Source organism: Equus asinus, chromosome 3 (genome assembly GCF_041296235.1).
Source record: "Equus asinus isolate D_3611 breed Donkey chromosome 3, EquAss-T2T_v2, whole genome shotgun sequence".
Lineage (NCBI taxonomy): Eukaryota > Metazoa > Chordata > Mammalia > Perissodactyla > Equidae > Equus > Equus asinus.
This window is the reverse complement of record NC_091792.1, coordinates 104,663,449-104,675,682: the sequence shown is the minus strand read 5'-3', so window position 1 is coordinate 104,675,682 and position 12,234 is coordinate 104,663,449. Positions and strand designations below refer to the sequence as shown.

General features: G+C 35.4%; 1 protein-coding gene across 9 annotated transcripts in view; it reads right to left on the bottom strand.

Moving 5' to 3' along the window:
- The window catches only part of ANKRD17 (ankyrin repeat domain 17), a 163,186-nt gene that overhangs the window by 3,816 nt on the left and 147,136 nt on the right, over positions 1-12,234 (bottom strand). For all 9 annotated transcript variants that reach the window (XM_014847236.3, XM_014847237.3, XM_014847239.3 and 6 more), the window contains 2 exons: positions 7,956-8,153; positions 36-284 (listed from right to left, as the gene is read on the bottom strand). In XM_014847236.3, coding sequence (XP_014702722.2) covers positions 36-284; positions 7,956-8,153 — 447 coding nt within the window. The remainder of the gene's footprint in view (positions 1-35; positions 285-7,955; positions 8,154-12,234) is intronic.

Here is a 12,234-nt window from a genome sequence, read left to right as displayed (position 1 = left end):
AACTTAACTTCCATAAGCAGGACAGCACATCATACCTTGATTGCCACCAATCCCTTCAAAGGACCAGATGCCACTATGCCCTACCGAAGTGGACAAATTACTCCCAATAACAGATGGAGCTGAAGTTCCAGTTTGCCTGATACGTGCAGAGCGTTCAGTCCCAATAGGGACTGGAACTTTTCTGTCCTGAGAGACGTTGCTGGGCTTTTCTGACCCTAAAGGTACTGATGATGGGGCAGGAGAAGGTGCACGAACTCCAGAGGATACTGACTGTGCAGGAGAATCTAGAGAAAAGATATTTTGAAATGGTATACATGTCATCTATAGAGCATGTAATTTCGTAAAATCAAATCTTAAATTCAGAAGACACCTTAAATATGCATTCTCTAAGGAAAATGAAATATAAGAATAATGCTTAAATAATAAGTTATGCATACTAAAATTTGGTTCAAGTTCCATGACTTCACAGTCATTTTTTAATTTGGCTCACAATTTTTCCATTTAGGTACATGATAGTAGAATGTGAAGATGGGAATGCTGCAACTACATATGTAATAAACCATAAAACTAATATTTAAATGAATTAAGCCTTGATACTGAGTAAAATATAACATCAGAGCAATGAGAAGACAATGTGTAAATAAAAAAAAACAAACATTAACAACAACAAAATGGAGGTGGGGAAAATCATGCCTGTATTGGCAATTCCCAAACTGTATTCCTTGGGAACACTTGTCCCTTCGTATGTTATAATGAAAAAACAAAGGAATTCAGGTATCTAATGAATTTGGAAAATGTAGCTTAAGCAAAAAATAAGTTTCTTCAAATTAGGACTTCACAGAGCCTTAATATGCTGATAAAATACCAACAGAAGGCTATGCCTCATTGCCCAACTTTGTTTTATTGTATCTTGTGGGTATTCCACAGAACATACTTTTGGAAATGACAGTTTAAACTTTACTTATCAAAACAAGCTGAGTTCTTAATATAGTCAACATGACAGTATTCATTAGTGACTCAATGTCTTCACACACTACATAGAAAACATAAAAATAACCAAAATTGTATTTCTTGTGAATAGATTAAATATTAAGTACATTTAAATATAAATAGAATATAAATGGTGGAGGAGTTCCAGCTTAAAAGTTAAAACAGTTACCTGAATACCTACAATTTACTCATAACTGCCTGACTGTATGTCCTAGAGATAGTCATTTAATTATACTTTTCCATTCAACCATCTTTACCTTTAAGTTTTCTGAGTGTGTGTGTCTGTAACCATCCAAGGGATTCAGGTAGCTAATAAACTTACAAAAATCAATCAATCAATCAATCTGCACGTGTGCACACACACACACATGAAAGCATAAAGATTCTACTTCTCAAGATACTTTTCAGGGAATTTGGAAGACAAATAAAAATTCAGTAGTACTCTTAGCCTGAATATGTTTAAAAAACACTTCTCATATATATTTTAGAATCATATAGAATTGGAAAGTACCGTGGAGATCAATTCCATCTTACTAGTGCTCGCAGAGGTCTATTTTGGTTAAATTGATAGTACCACTTCTCAATGAGCTGTAGTGACTATTAACGAAAAAGAATGAATGTGAAAGTACTTTATAAATTTTAATTTATTATATGGATATTGATATTACTGGGGAAGAAAAACATGAAACATATGGACTTGTTATCTGTAAAAGTAAACCAAGCAAACTATTACCCTTAATGAAAAGTTAAAATGTATCTCCTGTGATCATGGATCCATCAGCATTATTTGACAGCATTTACTGTTAACAAATCATAAGACAATGGAAAAGCCACATACGTGTCTTTAAAGCAATTATGAATATTTTTAAATTCACCTTAAAATTATACGGGTATAAGAGGGAATTCTAGGAAGATGGAGGAGGCAGTAGCACAGGTTTTGACTCTTCCCAAATCCTCCCATAAAAACAAAGCCACTAAATTAGCAAAGCCAAAAACCCATAGATAACATTTATAACCAAACTAAGAAAAAGGTATCGATGAATCCAAAGATACAAGTGAATAGGGACAAATCGTCGATAGCTATAAGACTCATGTGCTATCAGCATACGTGGAAGGAAGCAATTCTTCAGACTTAAGAAAAGGAAAAGAGGGGAAACACGAAACAGTCAAAAGTACTCAAAAGAAAGCAAGGCAGGCCAATCTGAGAACAGCAGGTGAAACTGGGAGAGTTCCGCCAATGCATCGGTGATTGCAAAGGATTCACAATAAGATCTGAAGGAGCTGGAGCAATATGGGCCCTAAGAACTCTCAAAAGTACCTGCTGAGGCCTCCTTCCAGGATAAAATTCCTCACTGACAAGAAACTTCGAGGATTCCAAACTGAGCAGGAAAGAGACAAGAGAAGCAAAGCAAAGAGAAGATCTAGTCAAGAGTAGGGCAGAGGTGGGGTTGGTGGGTGGGTATGGGACAACAAAGCCAGCAGATTTAATAAAGTGCAAGGCCATATTTTTGCACACTTCCCTAAAAGAGGCAATTCTAGAGCCTTTAAGTGAGAAAAGATATCCTGATCCACCTATCCCTTCCAAAAGTTCAGGCCAACTCATTTCATTAAAAAATAGAGAAAAAAAAATAGAACTGCAGTCAAATTCCATACAAAGCTATCATATGAACTAAAAGACATATGGACTCATAACATCTTGTAGATAATAAAAGCACGCCAGAAAGAAAGCTATATCCTAATATTCCAAAGGCATATCAGAAAGAAACTATAACCTAAAATAAATGAAAGAAAAAGATATGAAAGAACATCATAATCCAGAATTAGTAAAACTGGAAATAAGATGACAAAACTCAGGGAAGTATTAGAAATCAAAGAATATTTCAAAAAAGACTAAATTGAACTAAATGGAACACAAGAAAGTGTAAACACAAAGGATAAACAAAGTTTTGGTTTTTTGTTTTTTAAACTACGTATCGAAAGGGCACAATTACCCAGCTGAAGAAAAACCAGCCCAGAACTAAGGCAGGCAAGCAGGAGGCAACCAAGGACAAAAGGCAGGAAGAACTAATGGAAGGACGGAGGAATGAATCCTGCCTTCTCCCAGACTCATCCTTAGGAGCCTGCCCTAACTTCAGTCTTAGATCTAGTTTCTCTTTCCTGTATTCTTCCAAAAACAAAAGCAAAAAAGCAAAATAGCAGCAACCCTCCAATATGTTTAAATGAACGGAATAACTAGCCTTGCTTGCTGATCAGCCCCATTTAAGAGATTTGCCCTCTTCACAGATTCTGCCATCTCACTAGCCACAGTTTTTATCAGATGACTGTTTTCTGCTTCCTTCCTGCAGGTTTATAGGACTGAGGACAGGCATCTGGCTGAAGAATGATGAATTTCAGGCTAGCCCACAATCTATGATTGACACGGCCTGACTTGAATATATGAGCTGAGCCAATTATATTCCTCATTCAGAAAGGGGCAATTGATGAACAGGGAAAAACTGGTTTAATTAACTATGAACTGAATCTTTGAGAACCATATACAAGATGAGCTTATCAAGAAGCCTAGGTGTAAAGAGAGTAAACAGAAGAGACGCACAAGAAACAGACCTTGAGTGAGAGAGCACAAATCCTCCAGAAAGATGGAAAGAATAGCTGTCCCAAATCCTGGATGGTTCTGGAAATAGCCTTAAAGTAAACACCACTTTCCTTGCAATTCTTTGCTGGCTCAATATTCCTTGCCACGAAAAGAGCCTAATTATTATAATTTCTTTAATTAGAAAAAAACCCCAAATCTAATTCAGAGCCATGTTATTTTAAAATATGCCAGTTTATATTTTGAGAAAAAACAGGGTTTAGAAGTTCTGTGTGGCCTTATACAATTTAGGGAACATTTTTTAGAGAAAGAATACAAAATTAGGTACAGGATCTCCGCAGGGCCCCTTGCAAATGAGGTACCCTGAAGCTTAAGCTTCACTGGCTTCATGGTAAATCTACTTCAGTTTTGAAACGACAACAGGGTCTTGAATTCAAATCGAAAGAGCAATGTGACTTACAAATTGAAAAAGTGCTCCTGCAGGAAAATTGCACTGTGCTTTCTTCACACTGCAGTTCAGTATTTATTAAACTACAGTAGGTTATTAGATTAATGTGGTTGGTCACAACTAGCATAAAAATTTTTTTAAAGGTTAAAGAAAACAGATCAGAAAATACCAGCATGCAACACACATTGTAAGGATAAGTATTGTTTTGTAAATATATAATTTCAACACACACGTACATGTGTACTGGGTCACAATATAAAATTAGTTTCTTCCTTTCAAAATTGTAATGCTTTTTTTACTGCTTTTGATCTGACAATAGTTTTATAAGATTGAGTGTCAAAATGGCCCACCGACTAAATTTGCCAAGGACTGAAACTCACAGACCAGAGCCAGTGATCAGTAATCACTGCAGGGACTGGTTGAGTGTTGGCAGGACAAACTTTAGCAGTTTGAGTGGGATAGGACTCAGGTGATCTCTGCAGAGCCCTTGGGCATCACCAATCTGTTGTTCTGGGGCCTCAGGAAAGGGTTCTTTGCTTTCTTTTTCTTTTTTTTTTTAAAGGAAGGGTCTTGTGTCCCCACATCCCAACTTAATTTGTCAGGGTCCTAATATCATGTCCTAATGTCCTAAAGAGGGGGAGAGAGAAAAGGAGTAGAATGCATGGAGAAACCTGTTCCAGTACATAAAACTAGATAAAAATATTGTGAAAAATAAGTCATGCTTCTGCTACAACAGCATCCAGAATGGCAACTTCTAAGAAAAATATCTAGATAAATATTGAAAACAAATTTTAAAAGACTACCATAAATAAAAATACAAAATTACACTCATATGAACAGATTATCTAAAAGAGTTGGAAGTCATACAAAACAAACTAAATGGTCGTTAAAAAGAAATAGTACTAAGATGTATATTAGGTGAGAAAATGCAAACTATTTAAAAATTCAGTATTAGAGGCAAAAGTCTGAGAGTCTTGCCTGAATCAGTCACTCTAATGGTTGCAAAACGATGACTATAATTATAATTCCCTCTACATTTTTGAGTTGTCATTATACTATAAGAAAGAACATTCCCTTCTGAATTTTAAAACTTTATAATCATTATGGACATATGGATTCTTTTTTTATCCAATTAGCTGCCATTATTCATTTTGAGGGTCAAATTGCCCTGGATTTGGCCAGTGGGAGCCCCTCCAAACTGCCTCCTGTGTCCTTCTGACATGTCCCTATCATTTTGAGCACTTAATCACTCTGCGACACTATGACTTCACAGGCTCCCCTTATACTTTCCATGCCCCAACACTCAAATCAGCTATTTCCTCAAGAAGCCCTAGTTTTTTTGAGGGGACAAAAATATTTAACAGATGGATCCGGACACTTGATGTGCTCACTGCTACTGAAGATTCATTGCTTCTAAGCCTTTTGAGTAGATAGAGCTGTGGGGAAAATGGCAATTTTATATAATTCAATCTAACACATATGTAATTGAAAAAGCATGAGTTCACACTGCTCCTCTAAGTCCAATCCAATTCCACGGCATTCTTCCTTGTCTTATGCCATTCCACATTTCTGTCTTCTCACAGTGAGAACCCTGGGTCACACCATCATCAATAGACTTATTTACTCATTTGTTCAATCCTACAATATACTCCATATACTTTTAGAGTTGCTTATCCATAACATTATAAAAAACACGTCCTAAGTAGAAGTGAAGATGTGTCTGAAGTCTATTTGTCTCTAGACTGAAGGTCACAGAAAGTACTGTGTTTAAGAGTTTTTTGGATTGTTTCTTTTTCTTTTAATAGGTTTATGTTAATAAATTGAAATACAGTGAGGTTTATTTGTTTCTATTTATATTCAATTGTAGTGTTCTTTTTTTCCATCAAAGTTGATTTTTTGGGAATTTATAAACATTAACACAGTTACAAAAGTAAAACTATTATTTATACTCAGACACGTACCACTTCTTCTGTATAAAAGATACATTGTCCTATTGACTTCTTACACTAATCCAGTGTGGTAAATATTAACAGATTAGAAAACTGTTTACATTAGGGTTTTGCTGAAAAAGGCAGATTTGGGGGAAAATTAACATGAAAAGTGGCTAAATTCAATAAATTAACTTCTTGTTGCTGTTGTTGTTATTAGTAGTTTAACATACAGTTACGAACTGTATTACAAAAAGAATTCATTGGCAATCCTTACTATTTTACTTTTCTCTTAGGTTTTTTCTTTCTTTAATTGTTGTAATTTTTGCCCTAAAATCTGTTCAAATTCATGTCCCTAAAGGGAGGGACTCTAAGTTAGGATAAAGTACCAATCATTAAAATACAGAGTGAATTACCTTCCATTCTTCAATATTTACCTGTCAATCTTTCTTATAATAAACTAAACAAACAGAATAAATATCCATATTCCTCTAGGATACAGATATATGTTGTTTGAGTACAGCTTTAAATAACCAAGGCTATAACCTTTTATTAAAAGCCAAAGAGTTAGGGATAAAATGTAATGACCAGTTATTCCTTAGTTATATTTAGTTTAAATATTCTATTTAATGCCTTATGTTTAAATAAACCAGGCTAAGTAACATTGTTATACTATATTCACTTTATCTTTTTCAAGGATAGGTAGAGTATCCTCAATGAGAACTGCTAGAGACTGTTTTTCTTATTATATATATTAGTACATTACTTTCATACTTCTTACATTATTTCTGGCATGTTTCTATTTCATCATTTTGAATTCTTTCTTTCTTTTTTTTTTAAAGATTTATTTTTCCTTCTTCTCCCCAAAGCCACCCAGTACATAGTTGTGTATATATTTTTAGTTGTGGGTCCTTCTAGTTGTGGCATGTGGGACACCGCTTCAGCATGGCTTGATGAGCAGTGCTAGGTCAGCGCCCAGGATCGAACCTGGGAAACCCTGGGCTGCAGAAGGGGAGCTCACGAACTTAACCAATTGGCCACGGGGCCAGCCCCTGAATTCTTTCTTAAACCATTTACCCTCACACTTAGGGAAACCTGTGCAAGGATAATAAATACTCTTGCTATGTGACAGTCCTCATTATTTGACAAACACAAGAAAAACTACACAATATGTAAACTCATTACAGGCTATAACTTACTTCATGCTTTAACTGGCAATGTACTTTGATATGCATCTCTCGAATATTTAAATTATTTTTTACTCTTTCATTCAGTTAACCAGGCTCTGTTATGTAGGTTCTAGCATTGTTAGAAGAAATTTGGTAGTTTAAAAAATGATTCTTATAATTTCCTCAAGGAGAAAGCAATTTCATGTCTTTATCCCCACAAAAAAAAAAAGAAAAATTAAGAACTACAAACACAAAACCCACAAAACCCAATAACCTTACTAGAGAATTCTCTTAATGTGAGTTGAAGTCTCTATGACTGCTCTTCCTTAGTTTGAAAATCAGCTTCAAAAGTCTGACTACAGCTAAAAACACACATCAGATAATGTGAAATCAGTTGTGCTGTTAACATAGTAGATGAGATTGAAAGGTGGACAAAACCATGTGACGTAAATACCTTTAAGGCTAGAAATCTTTCTCCTTGGTAGCTGTAGTCTCAAATAAAACTAAAAGTAAATGTAAAGCAATAGGAGGTACGACAAGATTAATTTTTTTCCTCGAGAAAATGATCCCTTTTAAAATAAATTTCTATATAATATTCTAGGATTGATATAACAGAGGTTGATTCCAGTTAATTTAAAAATCTAGAAATTCTATTGAAAGTATTCCTGATTTCACAGACTGTCATAATACAAATTACATTTTTACAGTATTAAAATTATGATGAGGTTTAAAAGTTAAAAATTCCAAACTTTGAAAAACTTAAAACCTCTTGTCTTAAAAAAAACATATATGCAAACTCTTCTTAAGGAACCACAGTGTATAATACTCACCATTTGATGCTGATGAACATGGAGTCAACAAACTAAGTGGGGAAAAATGTTGTCTGTTAAAGTTAGCAGCTGCGGGTGCTCCTCCAAGGGGTGCCCCAGGTCCATACATTTGACCTCCTGAAAGGTTTGAAGCAAAGTTCCCCAAATGTGTAGAAGAAGGTGTTACAGAACCATATGGCGAGTCCATATTGACAATACCTACAATGCAGAAGGATAATCATAGTTACCCTCTAGGAGAAACAATTAGAAAAACCTGAAATTCCAAGAGGTCCCTAATATATCCCAAAACATTTTACATTAAAAAAGTTTCTCCATGCTTATTTCTTTTAGTCCACAGACTCACTATATCCCACTTTACTTTATAAAAGAGGAATAACTACCAAGGAAAATATTTCTATATTTAGTTTTAACATTTGATTAGTTATTATAGAATACATGTAGACTTAATATCAACACTGGAGTTTAAAAAGGTTTAATACCCAAGGGGTAGTATAAAAATTTATCTTTAAAAAACTTAGGAGGGGGCCCAGCCCCTTGGCTGAGTGGTTAACGTTCTGCATGCTCCCCTTCAGCAGCATGGGTTTGCAGGTTCGGATCCCAGGTGCAGACCTACTCCACTCACCAACCATGCTGTGGAGGAGTCCCACATAAAAAAAAATGGAGGAAGGCTGGCACAGACGTCAGCTCAGGGCTAATCTTCCTCAAGCACAGAGGATTTTTGAGACAGTGAACATATTCTGCACAATACTATAATGGTGGATACATGTCATTAGACATTTGTTCAAACCCACAGAACATACAACACTAAGTGAACTCTATTGTAAGCTATGGACTTTGGATGTGTTAATGTAGGTCCATCAATTATAACAAATGTACCATTCTGGTGGGGGATGTTGACAATGGGGGAGTCTATGCCTGTATGGGGGCAGGAGGCATGTGGGAAATCTCTGCACTTTTCTCTCAGTTTTGCTGTAACCTAAAAGTTCTATTTAAAAAAAAAAGTCTTAAAAAAAGAACTACAGGGTGAGGAAAAAAAGGCGTAGCTATACTTCTACAATGGAGAGATCTAAGGATCAGCATCTTAACTAAGTGGCCATCCTTTCCATAGCCAATAGTGGGACAATCTGTCACTGAGTGCCTCCTGATATATCCTAGTGTGAGCTTCAAAACATTACCTATCTAAAGTTCCTGCAAAAAGTATCCGACCTGAATGTATAATCATGGATTAAGGAAACAGATGAACCTGAAATGTGGACTATCCTTCAGGACAACTGGATTCTTCAAAGGATTCAATATCAAGAATAACAAAGGAAGGTAGTGAGATGCTTTAGACTGAGGGAGACCAATGAGACATAACAGCCAAAAGCAAGTGTAAACCTTGATTGGATCTTGGATCAAAAGTAAAAAAAAAAACAAAACAACCAGCATAAAAAAATCAGTTTGGGGGACCAGCCCAGTGGCGTAGTGGTTAAGTTTGCGCGTTCTGCTTCTGTGGCCCGGGATTGGCTGGTTTGGATCCCAGGTGCAGACCTACACACCGCTCATCAAGCCATGATGTGGCAGCATCTCACATACAAAATAGAGAAAAACAGGCACAGATGTTAGCTCAGAAACAATCTTTCTCAAGCAAAAAGAGGGAGATTGGCAACAGGTGTTAGCTCAGGGCCAATCTTCCTCACTAAGGGAAAAAAAAGGAATATACTTGGGATGATGGTACTACATATCGGGTGTTATTACTGAACTAATGTTAATTTTCTTGGGTGTAGTATTAGTGGCATAGCTGTGAAGGAAAACATGCCTGTTTTGACCTGAATCTAGTAATATCCTTCTCTGATAAATTCGCAAGTTAGATTTCAATCCTAATTTTGGTTCTCATCAACTCTTCACCCCCACACCTCCCTTATAAAGAAGATGAGCCTTTTTCTATACCTTTCCACATAATAAGAATTTATTTCTTTTTTCTCTAAATCTTAATTTTAGTCTTTCTGAACACACTACCTAGATTTCACAATTTTTGAAAAGTGAAGTATTTTCACAAAATTCCAACTATTATAAAAATGAAATATAAAAGTATTTCCAACACATTAGCATATGGTGATCTTTTAAAATCAAATTATATTGATTCTATTATTTTAGTACTCAAGAGAAACTGTTTTTGAAAGTACACTTAAGTATTTCAGTCACTCCCCAGGAAAGACATATTTACTGACTAAGTTCATTACATTGTATTTATATGTTATAGAAATATGTAAAAATAACATCCAGTATCACATCAAATTTAGAAATCTTTAGTCCCAGCATGTCATCTCAATAACACAGATCAGGTTGGCAACCCTTCTGTAAAGGGCTGAACAGTGAATATTTTTAGGCTGTCAGCAGAGCATGAAAGCAGCCATGACACAATATGTAAATGAATGGGCATGGCTGTGCTTTAATAAAATTTTATCTATGAACACTGAATTTTGAATTTCCTATTTTTTGGTCACATATTACACTTTCTAAAATTTTCCTAAAAACTATTTAAAAAAATCTTAGATAACATTATACCTCAATAAAAAAAAAAAAAACAGAAATGTAAAAACAGGTAGCAGGCCACATTTGGTCCACAGACCAGTTTGTCTATCTCTGGCATGGATTACCTTTAATTACTTAAAATGTTTATATTCAAACACATTGCTCTAAATGCAACCTGGTATCCTGGATTGGACACTGCAACAGAAAAAGGATACTATTGGAAAAACTTGAGAAATCTGAATAAAGTCTGTAGTAGAGTTAATTATACTGTACCAATATTAATTTCTTAGTTTTAATAAATGTACCATGATTATGCAAGATAATCCTATGTTTACATTAGGAGAAGCTGGGGTAATTATAGAATTCTTCTTCTATAAGTCTAAAAATATTTCAAAGTAAAAAGCTAAAAAGAAAAAAGCACTCACAACCAGGAGATCTTTAGATAATCGATAAATGTCAGCATTGTCCACGAGAACTTTCTATAACAGATATCTGTGCTGTCTAGTATGACAGCCTCTAGCCATACGTGTTTATTAAGCACTTGAAATATGGCCAACTTAGCCACTATAGAAAACAGTATGGAGGATCCTCAAAAAATTAAAAGTAGAAATACCGTATGATCTAGCAATTCCTTTCTGGGAATATATCCAAAGGAAACAAAAAAACCCACTAACTCAAAAAGATATCTGCACTCTTATGTTCATAGCAGCATTATCTACAATAACCAAGACATGGAAACAACTAAGTGTCCATTGACGGATGAATAGATAAGATGTGGTACACACACACACACACACACACACAAATATTATTCCGCCATGAAAAAGAAGGAAAGGGCCAGCCGGGTGGTGCAGTGGTTAAGTGCGCATGTTCCGCTTCGGCGGCCCGGGATTCGCTGGTTTGGATCCCGGGTGCGGATATGGCACCGCTTGGCACCCCATGCTGTGGTAGGCGATCCACATGTAAAGTAGAGGAAGATGGGCACGGATGTTAGCTCAGGGCCAGTCTTCTTCAGCAAAAAGAGGAGGTTTGGCAGCAGATGTTAGCTCAGGGCTAATCTTCCTCAAAAAATAAATAAAAAATTAAAAAATAAATAAATAAAAAAGAAAATTATGCCATTTGCGACAACATGGGTGGACCTCGAGGGCATTATATTAAGTAAAATAAGTCAGAGAGAGAAAGACAATAACTGTATGATCTCACTTATGTGTGGGATCTAAAACAAACAAACAAGCAAACTCATAGAAAAAGAGATCTAACTGTGGTTACCAGAGGCAGGGGGTCGGGGGAAAAGGGGAATTCGAGGAAGGTGGTTAAAAGCTACAAACTTCCAGTGACAGGATAAATAAGTAACAGGGATATAATGTACAACATGATGACTACAGTTAACACTGCTATAAGATATACAGGAAAGCTGTTAAGAGAGTAGATCTTAAGAGTACTCATCACAAAGAAAAAGAATTTTTAAAAATTTTTGTTTTTTCTTTTTATTGTATCTATATGAGATGAATGCTAATTATTGTAATCACTGCACAATATGTAAGTGAAACTATGACGCTACACATCGTAAACTTACATAATGATGTCTGTTAATACACTTCAGCAAAACTGGAAAAAAATTTAAAAAGCAAGAAAGACAGCCAGCTTGAGTGAGATGAAATTTTAATTTTACTTAATTTTAATTTAGTTTTAATTTAAATGGCACATATGGTTAGTGGCTACTTTACTGAACTACGTAGCTCTAGATTTTTCTGATTATTTTAAA